General features: G+C 39.0%; 1 protein-coding gene and 1 non-coding gene across 6 annotated transcripts in view; both read left to right on the forward strand.

Moving 5' to 3' along the window:
• KAT6B (lysine acetyltransferase 6B) overlaps positions 1 to 15,751 on the forward strand; it is a 193,560-nt gene that overhangs the window by 131,693 nt on the left and 46,116 nt on the right. For 2 of the 5 annotated variants that reach the window (XM_055425384.2, XM_055425383.2), the window contains exons 5-9: positions 6,087 to 6,202; positions 6,446 to 6,527; positions 8,943 to 9,075; positions 11,997 to 12,928; positions 13,928 to 14,049. In XM_055425384.2, coding sequence (XP_055281359.1) covers positions 6,087 to 6,202; positions 6,446 to 6,527; positions 8,943 to 9,075; positions 11,997 to 12,928; positions 13,928 to 14,049 — 1,385 coding nt within the window. The remainder of the gene's footprint in view (positions 1 to 6,086; positions 6,203 to 6,445; positions 6,528 to 8,942; positions 9,076 to 11,996; positions 12,929 to 13,927; positions 14,050 to 15,751) is intronic. The other 3 variants (XM_055425388.2, XM_055425389.2, XM_088842031.1) reach the window with 3 other exon arrangements.
• TRNAG-GCC (transfer RNA glycine (anticodon GCC)) lies at positions 5,268 to 5,338 on the forward strand. Its single transcript has one exon. It is a non-coding gene; the product is annotated as a tRNA-Gly (tRNA).

Genomic DNA, 15,751 nt, shown 5'->3' on the forward strand with positions numbered 1-15,751 from the left:
GTTTGTCTTCATTAGTGTTAACCCTGAATGAAACTTGCCTGCCTTCTGCTCCCGGTGAACTGGTTGGTGCAATATACATAAATATGTAATGACTAGCTTCTTGAGGTTCAGTTCAGTTCAGTTCAGTTGCTCAGTCGTGTCTGACTCTCCGCAACCCCATGAATCACAGCACGCCAGGCCTCCCTGTCCATCACCAACTCCCGGAGTACACTCAAACTCATGTCCACAGAGTCGGTGATGCCATCCAGCCATCTCATTCTCCGTCGTCCCCTTCTCCTCCCGCCCCCAACCTTTCCCAGCATCAGAGTCTTTTCCAGTGAGTCAACTCGTCGCATGAGGTGGCCAAAGTATTGCAGTTTCAGCTTTAGCATCAGTCCCTCCAATGAACATCCAGGATTGATCTCCTTTAGAATGGACTGGTTGGATCTCCTTGCAGTATAAGGGACTCTCAAGAGTCTTCTCCAGCACCACAGTTCAAAAGCATCAATTCTTCGGCGATCAGCCTTCTTCACAGTCCAACTCTCACATCCATACATGACCACGGGAAAAACCATTGCCTTGACTAGACGGACCTTGGTTGGCAAAGTAATGTCTCTGCTTTTTAATATACTATCAAGGTTGGTCATAACTTTCCTTCCAAGGAGCAAGCGTCTTTTAATTTCATGGCTGCAATCAGCATCTGCAGTGATTTTGGAGCCCAAAAAAACAAAGTCTGACACTGTTTCCACTGTTTTTCCATTTATTTCCCATGAAGTATTGGGACCAGATGCCATGATCTTTGTTTTCTGAATGTTGAGCTTCAAGCCAACCTTTTCACTTTCCTCTTTCACTTTCCTCAAGAGGCTTTTGAGTTCCTCTTCACTTTCTGCCATAAGGGTAGTGTCATCTGCATATCTGAGGTTATTGATATTTCTCCCAGCAATCTTGATTCCAGCTTGTGCTTCTTCCAGCCCAGCGTTCCTCATGATGTACTCTGCATATAAGTTAAATAAGCAAGGTGACAATATACAACCTTGACGTACACCTTTTCCTATTTGGAACCAGTCTGTTGTTCCATGTCCAGTTCTAACAGTTGCTTCGTGACCTGCATACAGGTTTCTCAAGAGGCAGGTCAGGTGGTCTGGGATTCCCATCTCTTTCAGAATGTTCCACAGTTTATTGTGATCGACACAGTCAAAGGCTTTGGCATAGTCAATGAAGCAGAAATAGATGTTTTTCTGAAACTCTCTTGCTTTCTCCATGATCCAGCGGATGTTGAGGTTACTGTGAGAAAATACCCCAGGGATTGGTTGGTTAGTTGTCCAGTTTCACACTGATTATACACAGATTGAAAACTAGGTTTGGAAGAAGCCCCTTAACTAGAAAGAAACCTCAAGATGGACTCTAAAGAGGAATAGACAGGGATGGAGGAGGAAGGATTGGTGAGCTCCCCTCTCCACAAGCTCAAAGCTGGATTGACAGTCCAAGCAGAGTAACAGGAAGCAGAAGCCTTGCTTTTGACCTGTTATTTCACTAAAATTCTGCTGGTGTGATTAACAGTGACCTCCATGTAGCAAGCTCTAAAGGTGCCTTCTAAGTTTTTGTAAAACTCTAGGGCCTTCCCTGGCAGACAAGTGGTTAAGTCTCCCAAGTTTTCCACTTCAGGGGGCACAAGTTAATCTCCTTTGGAGGAACTGAGTTATCCTGCATGGCAGTGGCATGGCAAAAAAAAAAAAGTCTAGTGGACATCTTTCAATCTACACCAAATACTCCTCTCAGTCATATTTGAGCTGTTGAGAATCTTTTTCCTTGAAATGTTCTCATCTTTTGACTTCTGTGATTTCGTATTCTCTGTGCTTTCTCTCTATCAGTTCAGTTCTTCCAGATCTTTTGTGAGCTCCTTGGCCTCTCTTCATCACCTCAGAGTTTCTTCAGGCTTTTGTCCTTGGCCCTGTTGTTTCCTCACTTTGGTTCATAGCTTCTCCTGGGTTCCAGACCCTTAGATAAAAGCACCTCCAGGACTCCTCTACTTGACACTTCATAGGCTCCTCAGAGATAATATCCAAAACAGCTTATGAACCTTACACTGTTCCCTCCTCCCCAAACAACCACCACCACTATAGTAAAGACAGAAATCTTAGCAAACAAATAACATCCTGCTTCTCCTCAGGGATTTCCCATTTCAGCAAATGACACACCACCAGCTACTCATTCAGTTCTTCAAGCCCTTCTCTATCCTATTCTCTCATAGCAAGAAATTACCAAAAATGCATTGATTGTACGTCCTAATATGTATTCTCCGTCCTCAGTGTATTCACAGCCTTCACCAGACCTGCTCAGAGCTGCTATGATAATAAGCTAGCTTTAATCTTCGTACTCTTTCTCCTCATCCATTTTGCATACTTCAGCATAAATTACTTTATAAAACCATAAATCTAATCACAGAATTTTTAGTGTCCACCAGTTAACCTTAGGAAAAATCCAAGCCCCAAACACTTCTGGATTGGGCTCCTGTTACCTTTGCACGTCACCATCCCTGTCACACTATATGAGGTTATAAAGAGGTTATATCAGACCTCTTTCCTCTTCTTAAATGTCCCCGTGTTCGTCCCCGTGTTCTCCCGTCACTCTGCACATGCTGCTCTCTCCCACCCTGCCCGCCTCTGCTCCCCTCGGATCTCACCCATCCTTTGGGTGTCTTTTTAGGAAGGCCTTCCTCTAATCTCTTGCTAGACTTACCCACATCTCCAAGCCAGCCTAGCCTAATTCTTGTCTAATGGTTGTCTTTCCTGCTGGACCATGTGGTCTGAAGTGTCTGTCCTTTTCCTCATTGTGTCTTCAGTGGACAGGTAGTTGGTCAGATAACTGATCTGAGGGACCCAGTGTCTTGAGTCTTTTGTAGTTTTTCCATTGCTGCTGTAACAGATTACCACAAAACTGTGAACCGAATTCAGTTCCTTGCATATGCAGGACCGATTTCCCCATTTCTTGCTGTCACATACTCAGCATTCCCTGCTTCTAATGGACGCCTGTATTCCTTGGCTTGTGTGCCTCCCCACTCCCCAGTGGGTGAGGTCCTTCTCCTGTTTTGAACCTCTCCTCCTTTTGTCTCATGTTCCTAACCAAGCTGGAGGATTCTCTGCTTTTAGATTGGAATAATTACACAGATAATTCAGGATAATCTCCCATCTCAAGGCCTGTACCCTTGGTCACATCTGCAAATCCCCTTTTGCCATGTCAGGTAATATATCTGTACGTTTTAGGGATTACAAATAGACATATTTGGAGGGCATTATTCAGTCTACTACAGAGCCCATGGTTTTTTCCTACCATAATACTTGACTCAAAGATCACTTCTACTGACTGTGGTCTCATTGGTACTTGTTTAATTTTAAACAGTACTCCTTTGGTTTCAAAACTGTTGTAAGTTATCAGTGCTTAAAATCTGCTGGTATATGAATGAATGAGTGTGTGTGTGTGTGTGTGTGTGTGTGTGTGTGTGTGTGTAAACCACCATGAATTGTGTCAGTAGAGAGAACCCAAATTTTAGAGGGGATTGTTGAGTTTACAGAATGGCTAAAATGGGAGGTAAGGAATTGAATGATCTATAGCATTGTCGTCCTTTTTCTAATTACTATAGATTGTGTACTAGTATATCAAGACCCAGTTACAGTCTTGTGTAAAGTTGGCCATGAGAAAATAAAATGGAAATGTTTCTTCATCCCTCAGCATCCTTTACAGAATCATAGAAATTTAGAGCTGGAAGGGATCTATGGCCAATTCTCTTGAGCTAAATAAAGGTAAGATTGCTGCCTAAAGGAAAGATAGACTGAAGATTTTAGAATTTGATAGGGTAGCTTAAATGGTAGTAGTTGCAATATAATATTACTTAAAGTGAGAGGAAGCAATAAGAAGAATATTCCTTGCTCTTGATTGAAAGTGGCTGAAATCCATTAACTTTCAAAAGTATAATTAATTATTAAAAATTATTTTTATAGGATATCTGTGAGAAAAAAATCATATATTAAAAAATAGTATAATAGAAAAAAAAGCTATAATATGATGTGAATTACCTTAGTTGCTGGATATTAAGCTACAAAGTACAAAAGCAGATTTTAATGTAGAGAAAAATTTAGTGCATGAAATTGAGGTCATATGTGCTAGTGATGTATGACTTACAGGAAGTAATAAAAAGGGAGAAAAAAGAGAAGTAAATGGTATACTTTTAAGCTGATGGGACCCATTTTAAGGGTGGAATTTAAATTGCTGTTCTTTAAAACTTGAGTTTTTACCCCCCTCACTATGTAAGTGGGGGGGGAAAACCCTGATCAAAGTAGACCTTCCCCTCCCTCTTCAGAGTATACTTCTTAAAGTCAAAAAGCAAGCTGTCTTTGTTTGCTGTTACTGAGCAGAAAGAGGTGATTGATACCATTTATATATACATAAACCTTTTTTTCCCCCCACATTCATTTGAATGAGAGAAGCCCTTGTAAAAGAAAAGTGTCATAGGTTAAATGCATCTGCCTGGGTGTCTGCTGCCTGAGGTCATAATCCTATGACAACATTTTATTTGCTCAACATCTTAAATACAGATGTTTAGGTTTTTTTTTTAACTCAAGAATAGCGTGGTTTTATTAACAGTATTGATGATTGATTTTGAATGTTTTTACTTCAAAAAGCCAAATCCCCTGGTGGGTGGAATTTTATGAAGCACCTGTTAAGCTTTAGGAAGGAGGACCTTTCTGGCAGCAACCCAAAATACATATTTAAACAATGAGCCTGCCAAAGTCAGGAAATTATAAAACAGTTTTGAAATTGCAGAATCTGCTTTTTTTTTTTTTTTTTTTATTACCCCTCAGGTTTCTTTTGCAGCTTGGTTATAAGTTCTTTCACATGGGACTTACTGACATCCATACTATTTTAAGACCAGATTTAGAAAACTAAAATCAAATTTGGAGGTCTCAGGTTTATGTGATAAAAGACCATCAGATTTTAAACTTCCAGAGTCTGGACTCACACTCCCCAAACCTTTCAGAGAGATGTATTACTCAGTGTAGCCTGGCTGACTTTCTTAAGTGGCGGTATCCCTTGGGGTCTCCAGTTTTCCTGTGTGTGGTGAGATCCGCTAGATGAAAAGTGTGTCCAAAACAGGGTGGAAAAGCCGAACTCTCAGAAAAATGCGGGACGCTTGCTAAGGGTATGCTTCTTGGCATATTCTATGTAGCCTGAACTTTGCAACTTCTTAACTCCCAAATTCACTGTTTGTTTGTATTCCTGCTTACAGAGCTTCCCAGGTGACTCAGTGGTAAAGAATCTGCCTGCCAAGCAGGAGACCCGGGTTCAATCCCTGGGTTGGAAAGATCCCCTGGAGAAGGAAATGGCAACCCACTCCAGTATACTTGCCTGGAAAATCCCATGGACAGAGGAGACTGGTGAGCTACAGTCAGTGGGGTCGCAAAGAGTCAGACATGACTTAGCCACTTAAACAACAACTCCCACTTACAGATTTTAAATTCAGGAACCCAGGGCAAGATGGCAATAGTGTCTTCTTTGTATATCCCAGCAATGGGATAGTCTTTGTATACTACTGAGTTTTTCTTTTTTTGCATTTGTTCATTGTATTATGTTAAGCAGCATCAGATTTTTATTTAGTTAACTGTTGTTTTATGTTTCATGATTTCATTACACACAGAAAGTAGGAATCATTTGAACTCCAGCACTCTCCTCACAGTCCAGCAGGCCAGAAAGCTTTGGGGTAGATGGTGGTTGATGAAGAGGGCAAGGGCAAGAGATTTAACAGAAGGCACAGGTACGAGAACACGGTCTGAACATACATTATCTTCAAGTTCTCCAAGACTTGTGATTAGAATTGGTATACATTTTCCAGGTTTCTGTTAGGGAAAACATTTGTACAGTTACTCTGTCACATATCGGTGCTAGGGAGAAGGGCAGAAGGGAAAAGATAATTTGGAATCTTTGATTTTTTTCGTATTTTCAAGTTCCTAAGATTCTTCGGCTGATATCGTCACTATCTATTAAATATTAGGGAGTTTAAAAAATTGAAGGCATCATTCCCATAAAGCAGTTTGTTTTTTTTATTCTTGTAGGACACCCATCCTGTTTGAAATTTTGTCCTGAATTAACAACAAATGTAAAGGCCTTAAGGTGGCAGTGCATCGAATGCAAGACGTGCAGTGCATGTAGAATCCAAGGCAAAAATGCAGTAAGTATGGCTCTCAGTATCCACCTCCAGGTAAATTGTTCGTTTTCAGTGTTAAGGTTTTTCATTTTTGTAGATTGCTGCTATTTTCTTTTTAAATGTTTAGGTACATGTGATACCAAATTTCAGCAGGGATCGTGGTGCCGCTTTACCATATTTTATTATTGTTAATTAGATAACAAAAGAATTTGTGGCCTTTTACAGTTGATTTCAGTCTCAATTAGTCTCTAATATGCTACATTACAGGATAATATGCTTTTCTGTGACTCCTGTGATAGAGGATTCCATATGGAGTGCTGTGATCCCCCACTTTCCAGAATGCCAAAAGGTGAACCTTTAAACCTATTAAAAAATGTGCTTTATTAGGTACACATTAGCCTAGTCCTAATGTCTGACAGCTCAGGAGTATATCGGTTCTTTAAGCATTTTTCCTCCCTCCCACCTTCCTTATGCTTGTGGGTTTCGTACAGGTTGTGAGCAGAGAAGTGTAAAAGCTTATAATTTGGGGGTAATGTATATAATAAATACTGTAATTCAGACACAGGACTAAAAAGATCATTCCTCTCCTAAAACCACTACCCATTAGAATAAATTTAGGCTAGGTAGGTGAAAAGTTTAGAGTATTCTCTATGTTGTTCAGTATAGTGTTCAGAGATAAAACATTACCTGTTTTCTATGACGGTGATAATGATGACCCCAAAAAAGTCCTATGACGGGAGCCATCATCACCATTTTCTTGGCCGTTGATTGATAATCTTGAACATGAAGATCTGAACTATCTTACATGGGTATATCTATATAGAATATGGATTTTCTTCTCTGTTTATTGGGTAGTCAGCCAAGTTCAGCCTTCTTTTTCTCATTTGATAATATATTGAACATTATAAATAGCTTTGCCTTCTTATTACAAAGTTTATCATTTTCATTGTGAAAAACTTAGAAAATACCAGTTGACAAAAAGGAATGGAAAGAATAATCAATTAGAAATTCCTTCCCTGCCCCAGCCACCCTTTTGAAAAGAAATGGAAAATTCTGTACATGTTTATGGTTTTTCCCTCTTAACAACAGATTCTCATATTCCCACATCATTAAATATTCTCCCAAAGATAGTTTTTGATGAGTGTGTCAAACTCCGTAGTATATAGAGCCGAGTTTATAATATAGCATGATGACTGTGGGCCACAGAAATGTTTTATTGAGACTCCTCTTAACTGTGTTACAGAAGATCTGGTACTCTAGTGAAAGATTTTTGAATTTGAGTTTGCCAGTGCTCCATTCTGCCTCAGTCTCACTGCTACCTGTTGCTTTACATTCCAGCTTGCTTCAGTCACATATATTATACCTGGGTGGTTCCTGAACATAACTGATTTTGCAACCCCATGTTTTTTTTTTTTTTTTAATTAACCGATTTTGTCTAGTGAATATTACAAATATTTCCAATTTTTTCATCAACAATTATTTCCTAAAGACAAATTCCTCAGGGAGGAATTTCTGGATTGAAGACTATGTCCATGAAAGGTCATGTCAGTTTTCAGGCCAGCCAGCAGTGTATGAGAATACCCGTTTCCCTATATGATGATCAACACTTACCATTACTATATTTCATTGAATCTAAGACACACATTTTTAAAAAACATTTTAACATCTTTGAAATCAGATGTATCTTCTAGTCATAAATAGCTTAGATTCAATGTAATACAGTGTTACTATTTAAAATTTTTACCAGTTAGATAATAGAAAAAATATGTCTGATAATTTTCTTTAGTGAAATTGAACATTTTTTTGTGTTTGGTTATTGGCTGTTTGTATATCATCTTGTAAAGCACCTGTTTTTATCCGTTAATCATTTTTCTATTAGGGGTTTTCACCTTTTTCTTACTGATTTGCAGAAGCTCTTTATATTTTCGTGTAGTCAAATCCATGAATCTTTTTCTTTATGGCTTCAGTCTTAAGTGTCAGTCTTGCTTAAATTATGTAAATAGCCATGTATTTTTCCTGGTGCTTATAACATTTAATTTTGTCACATAATATTCATCTGCCTAGAATTTGTGTTTATAAAAGATAGGAAGTAATTATTTTCCTTCCAGATAAACATATATTTGTTCTAGCACCCCTTTCTGAATCATTTCATCCTTTCCCCACTGATTTGAAATATGACCATTATGATATGCTAAACCTGTCCGTTGTTCTGGCCTTTTAGTTCTTATCCGTTGACCTGCTTCCATATGCCACACTTCAAATTATTGTAGCTCCACAGTACTTAAACGTTTTAAGTTCTCATTTTAAAAACTATATTTTAGAATTATAACTTATTTAGTATAGAAAATTCCCCAAAAGAGATGATAAAACAAATATTTTTTTTCCTAGAAATTCCAGTTGGCTTAAAAGTGTTCCGATTAACTTAAAAATGTTTCCCTCAAATCCAAAAATAGATAATATCTGACAAGACTGGGTTTTCACATGTGTTTACGTGGTGGAGGGAGGCTTGGTGACATGTTGGGCAAAACCTCATTGGAAGAATTCTCAGATGGGTCAGCCCTCTGCTTTCATCACCTTGACCCTGGGAAAACTGACCTTTAGTGACAGCTTCCTGAGGAGCATGACAAAAGGGAATGATCCACCTTCTAGGGTAAAGTTCTGCATACAGGCATCCTTGGGCAGCTTATTACAGCTGCAGTTTATATTTAATCTCTATCCTAAAATGAAACATTAAAATATTTTTCTCATATATATATTAATTCAGGGATGTGGATTTGCCAAGTCTGCAGACCAAAGAAAAAGGGAAGAAAACTACTTCATGAGAAAGCTGCACAAATAAAACGACGATATGCAAAACCCATTGGACGACCGAAAAATAAATTAAAGCAACGATTGTTGTAGGTTGAGATCTTATCAAAAAAAATCTTTTATGTTGTTTTTTAAAATACAGTTGATTGTAACCCCCTTAGATCCCATTAACTTTTTAGCATCATTTTTGCGAACTCGAGGGATGAGGAATATTTCTTCTTTTGCATAAGCTGTGGAAATCTTTTTGAAAATAACATTTAAAATTACAACTGGCATTTTGAGGTCTTCTGTTGCCAGTATCTGTGATGCTTAGTGACATTTTTCAAGCAGCAGGATAGAAGCAGAATGTAAGAATTGGAAACACTCATTGTGCCTACTTTATTACTGGCTGAGCATTAAAAGAGCTTAATTATATAAATATTTTTATAGGAATTTTTAAAACAAGAGAGGGATTTGTTCACATCTATAATGACTCTCTTTTGTTACCCCAGATAACATTTTAGAAAAATACTCCTTGTTTCTGGTGCTAATGTAGTATTACAACTTTTTAAGATCCCTTTTATAAAATAGAAGCTTCTGAGAAATCTGCAAATGACTGTCCTAATGTTTGCCTCCAGAGAGTTAGACAGGACAATTTTATGTGCACATGTATACAAACATATAGACAAAATAATATATTTGCAGTAGCATGCAGTTCTGTTGGATTGGCCAAAATATTCATTTGGGTTGTTGCATAACATCTTAGGGAAAATCCAAACGATATACTTTTTGGCCAACCCAATGCTTAGCCCCATTTCCTCTAGCCTGTTGCCATGTGGTTGCCATTAAAGCCAAATAGAACATTTAGCTGGAATTACTGGAGAAGTAGAGAAAAGAGGTGTAATGAGTGTGTTTGTTTTTTTAACCCATATAGAATATAGAACTGAATATCAGCATTAGGTAAGGTGTTTAGAAATGAAATCTGTAGACTTGCATATCTGAAGCAGCTCTGTCAGTAAGACCATTGCCTTTCTCTTTGGGCTTAGTGAAAAGGTCATGTGATGTAGAAATGAACAGGAACTCTACACACAGTGAACAAACACCAGGTGTCTTACTTGCTTACTCTCCCCTCTCCCTTAGTTTTATCTGAAGCAATTCATTTTATTACCTGCTCTCAGGAAAACAGTATCTTCCTGCACTTTTATCTCCCAAAGGAGAAATAGAAAATGCATACTCCTTTCTAGAGTGTTTTGTGAAACTTTATGAAAATCTTCTAACTGGTGGACATTCTAATATGGAATTTGTGTTAATTTGTAGAGGCAAACATGAAACATATTCATGAATAAAATCTTTCATATTAGCATCACTTGAAGTAGGAATTATGTGTTTTTGCGTTCATCCAGTGTTAAGCATTGTTCTTGAAACGGGACTGTATCCTCCGGGCCCAATTTAAAAAACCGAATTAGGATATAAACTTTCTAAACAAAGGACACAGCTGAAAATTACATCTGGCACCAATCCTAACTTTTTGTTTGTCCAAAATTGTCCTTTGAGCTTAGGAATTTTTAAGACAGTCTGGGGAGTTTTCCTTTTTACATGCTTTATAAGCGTATTATCCTTTCTGGGCAATCGATTCCAGATACAGTCCAAATGTAACATTCTGATGCAAAACATTTTAGCCTGGATGAGTTGTTTATTGGTGACTCTCACTGTGACACTCGAGATCTCCAACTCTAACCTGATTTGGCTGACTCAGTAGCGTTGAGCGAAGCTCCTGGCAGTTGAGCTGCTTCAGATGAGCCTTAGTAGCTTGCTCCGTTGACCAACGCCAGCCTCCCCTTTAGGGCAACTGCGAAAATTGTTCATCAAATCTCTATGTACAGGATAACCACTAAACTATGCTTTTCTTTTTGTAATTACTTAAGATATTTTTATAATTTAAGATCATATCATTTTCAGGCTTCCATTTCTTCACTACTAGCCGTCAGCTCAACTGATAATTTTTAAGGTCCATTCTCGGGCCCCCAGCACTGCCATAATTCACATGCACAGGTTTCTGTTGTATAAAATTCTGCTGCAAAGCGAATGGCTTTCCAAGCCCTAGCCTGAGGCGAAGGCAGGCAGCTGCCGTTCCTGTAGGCAGCTGTGCTAGCAGAGTGACCTCCAGCCTCCGTTGAGCACACAGATGTATGAGCAGAACCAGCATCACATGAACTGAAATAGCAGTCAGAACCAGTGTGCAAAGATTCTGATGCCAGGTGTCTGATAATGACCATGGTAAATGTGCTGCTTCTCCACCAGACTTTCCATGTCATGTCTGACCTGCTGTAGCTTTTCTTTAACCATTTCTTCAGTTTTTTGCTATTGTTGTCCTTTTTTCAGCAATATTTTATGCTGCAATTAATTGTCTTCTCTACTTAGAGAGTATTATTGGTTATCTTATCATCCTAAGCATAAAATGCTAAGAGGAAGAGGGTATTTTTTTAATGTTTTCTTTAAAAAAAAAAAAAAACTATAGATAACAACTAAATTCTGTTTCTATAAATTTTCCATTTGAGTTAAAATTGCTTCAAATTAGAGATTACATAAGTTTCTTCTTTCACTTCGCGATAATACTTATGACTTATTTCCTTTAATACTTTTTTTAAAGGGCATTTCAGAAAAATCACAATTATGTGTAATGACACAAGGGGTAACATTTTTTTATTTAATTATAATGAAACCATTGGGTAATCTTTTAATCTCCTCAAAAATATTCTTACTCATAATGCCCTTGGGTCCACATGATTCTTCCAGTACCTGTTGGACAGGACCTGGGAGAATCATGACTTGCCAGCACAGTGGCTGCAAGCTGTTTCAACAGAGAAAAACACCTCGGTGAAGGCACACACAAACAAGCAGGGCTTTAGGGTTGCAATTCAGTTTTTTAAGTTTAAACCCGTTGACTGCATCTAGTTGCTATAAACTTGTGTTAGATACCTTTATAATTCTATTATTAAATGCTGATACTATTCTCTAATATTTTGCCTAGGTCTGTAACCAGTGATGAAGGATCCATGAATGCATTCACAGGAAGGGGGTCACCTGGTAGGGGTCAAAAGACTAAAGTCTGTACCACACCTTCATCCGGTCATGCTGCATCTGGGAAGGACTCAAGCAGCAGATTGGCTGTTACAGACCCCACTCGGCCTGGTGCCACCACCAAAATCACCACCACCTCCACCTACATTTCTGCCTCTACACTTAAAGTTAACAAGAAAACCAAAGGGCTCATTGATGGCCTTACTAAGTTTTTTACACCATCACCTGATGGTCGCAGATCACGAGGTGAAATAATAGACTTTTCAAAGCACTATCGTCCAAGGAAAAAGGTCTCTCAGAAACAGTCATGCACTTCTCATGTGTTGGCTCCAGGTACCACACGAAAGCTAAAACCTCCACTTTCTTCACTCCCACCCCCAACCCCCATCTCTGGTCAGAGCCCCAGCTCACAAAAGTCCAGCACTTCTGTTTCTTCTACCTCTCCCCAGAGTTCTTCCAGCCAGTCCAGCGTGCCCTCCTTTAGCAGTCTTACTAATAACAGCCAGCTGAAGGCACTCTTTGACGGACTCTCTCATATCTATACCACTCAGGGACAGTCTCGCCAAAAGGGACACCCAAGTTATGCACCACCTAAACGTATGCGTCGTAAAACCGAATTCCCTCTCACAGCAAAATCTAAAGCCCATTTCTTTGGAAAAAGAGATATTAGAAGTAGGTTTATTTCTCACTCCTCCTCCTCTAGCTGGGGGATGGCTAGAGGACGTATTTTTAAAGCAATTGCTCACTTCAAGCGAACAACTTTCCTTAAAAAGCACAGGATGCTAGGCAGGTTAAAATATAAAGTGACCCCTCAGATGGGGACCCCCTCACCAGGGAAGGGGAGCTTGACAGACGGAAGGATTAAACCTGATCAGGATGATGGTAAGCAAAAGGTCAAAGCTCCAACCAAACCTGCGTCCCGTCCCTTTCTCCCCAACCCCCGGAAAAAAAAGAATCAATCAGTTCCTATTTGTCACATAGGTCTTAGCTATTTCTCTTGTTCTCAACTTCACTTTCATACAGAAGCAGTGAAACTTTGACCTTTTTCTAATGCTGACTAAATCTCCAAAACATTGTTTTTTCAACTAATACTCTCCCACTTTTATGGTTTACTTCCATTTGTAGTGACACTAGGACCCCCCCAGATGCCGTCATAGCGTTGCTTATGGCTCTGTAGTCCCGCATGAATAGCCACTGTCACGCTTCCGCCACGCTCCTCCCCGTGCCACCTCTCCAGCCACAGCGCTGTGTGGCCATGTGCTGTCCGTGCTTCCAGCAGGGGGGACGTCGGCTCCCTCGTGTCCCTCTGTCCATTGCTTTCTCATGACAAAGTTCATCCTGCTTCCTTCTCAACAAAGCCTGATCTGTGATTCTGTGAAGTGTGCTTTTTGGATGTGAGTGTGTCTGTGTGTGTATTCACCTCAGGGAGAAAACTGACTTCATGATTTCAGTTAACAAATTGGCCCGTTACATTTGCTATCCTTTATACAAAACAAAAGCCAAAATATGTGTCATTGGGACAGAATGATAGATTTTATTGTCTCAAACATGATCATGGGAATTCTATACCTAAACATTGATATGCCTTCTAATCTTGGTTGAAAACTATGATTTTGCTTTGTATTGGTCGTACTTTCCTGCGTTTGTTTACTGAAGCTATAAGAAGATGACAATGATAATTCAAATAATTTGGGTACGGCAGGGAAAAGGTACTGCTGGATCTATGAATAGTGCTTAAATGTAAAAGCTTATGAAGTTTAAAAAATAAAATAAAATTCCCTATTTGCCCACTGTGTTAATTTGGTACCGTTTTGGTAATTATATGGTGGTTATTCATGATGCAAGTCAGTAAATACACTTTCTGCTGGTTTTAAATGACAGATACGGAAATCAAAATAAGCATCAAACAGGAAAGTACAGATATAAATGTGATTGGAAACAAGGATACCGTTACTGAAGAGGATTTGGATGTTTTCAAGCAGGCCCAGGAACTGTCTTGGGAGGTAAGGCCAGAATACTGCATCCCAGAAACTAAGATATTATATGACTTTTGTATCTGACTACTCTGAAATTAACTGCCTTGATTTTATAAAGAATCCCCTTCAAAATCCTTTGTGGTTCTTTAACTGCTACCATCATTTCTGTTGACTGTATATTCAAAAGTACTGACTTTGAGTTGTCTTCACTCTCACAAGTTGGTAATGGCTCAGCTGGTCTCACAAAACAGGCCAGAGTAGCAGTTATTGAGGCAGAATTTGAAAATGCTTCGAGGGGTAAAGGAATAGATTTCTGATGATTCTTGCAAATTAACAAAATACCCCTTTTAAATAGTTCACCGAAAGGAGGAATCACTTTTAAATTGACCAGTGCTTCTTCCAGCTCAGTTGGCCAACAATACGAAAAACATCTCCTGATTTTAACTCCTGGGCATTGGTGAAGACAATGTTGTGTTGCATGATCAGTTGTAATTACTTTTATTTTCAATGTCCAGTGATTTCTTTTACGTGATTTCCATAAGATGGTAACTCTACTTAGCTTATTTTCACCAAAACATTGAAACGAAGGGCTGTTGGACTTGTCCGAAACAAATTTATTATGGATTGTGAGTTTTTCTATTAGTAGACCACATTTAGTAGCCGACTTACTGGAAGAGACTGATGCTGAGAAAAATTGAAGGTAAAAGTAGATGAGGGCGGCCTCAGATGAGATGGTTAGATAGCATCACTGACTCAGTGGACATAAATTTGAGCAAACTCTGGGAGATAGTGAAAGACAGGGAACCCTTGCATGCTGCAGTCCATCGGCTCACAAAGAGTCGGACACAATTTAGCAGCTGAACAAGACCACATTCTCAGGGCACGATATTTATGGATAGGTTACCTGCTCTACCCAACTACCTATTGTGGGGAGTTAGGGGTCTGTCTGAAGGCTCTTGAGCTTTAGTTGCAGTAGAAACCACTTGGACTAAATACTTGTGCTTATTTCTCCTTGAGGGGCCATTGGATATTTCCATTCCTCATTCTGCATTCTTTGAAGTGTTTTTCCCTTTGGCTAAGATAAAATGTAGCCCGCTTGCCCCCAGTCACTGAGATTTAAAGTCCTTAAATATTACCACTTTGGGAGATTGTATCTGGCATTCATATTTAAACATGATGAACAGCAAGCAATTACCTGAAAGTTACTGCTAAACCTAAAGCCCTTTCTATCCAACCCAGTAACCCTGGCTTTTCCATTCAAGAACATTTCTTGGCTGTGTCAGGCACTGGACTAGACCCTGGGAATGTCCCGATTAATCAGGCAGGCAAAGTTCTAACCTCCTGCGTGAGAGTAAAAGGAGATGGGTGTCAAACTGCAGACTTCAAATTGACCTTTTAATTACAGTTGGGGTAAATACTGCTTGGTGGAGAAACAGGAACTGTTAACAGTGTGACAGTGTGTAATAGCCACATCATCTTAGAATTTCCTCAGTCTTAATACATTGTAGCAGATCGTTGACTGTAGACATTTGTATGTTTTAACAGGTACTCATTTTTTCCTATGTTGGTAATACTGTTTCTTAAGAATATTTGTTTATGTATGAATATGATACAAAGTTAACTACTGTTTCTCCAGGGCCTATAATGTTTTTTTCAACAACATGAAAATTCACAATTATAATTAGTATTGGTAGATTTTCATAGCCACTGGTGAAAGAACCAGAATATA

This window comes from Moschus berezovskii, chromosome 12 (assembly GCF_049115385.1).
Source record: "Moschus berezovskii isolate FMDL1 chromosome 12, NW_MosBer_1.0, whole genome shotgun sequence".
In the NCBI taxonomy this organism is placed as follows: Eukaryota; Metazoa; Chordata; class Mammalia; order Artiodactyla; family Moschidae; genus Moschus; species Moschus berezovskii.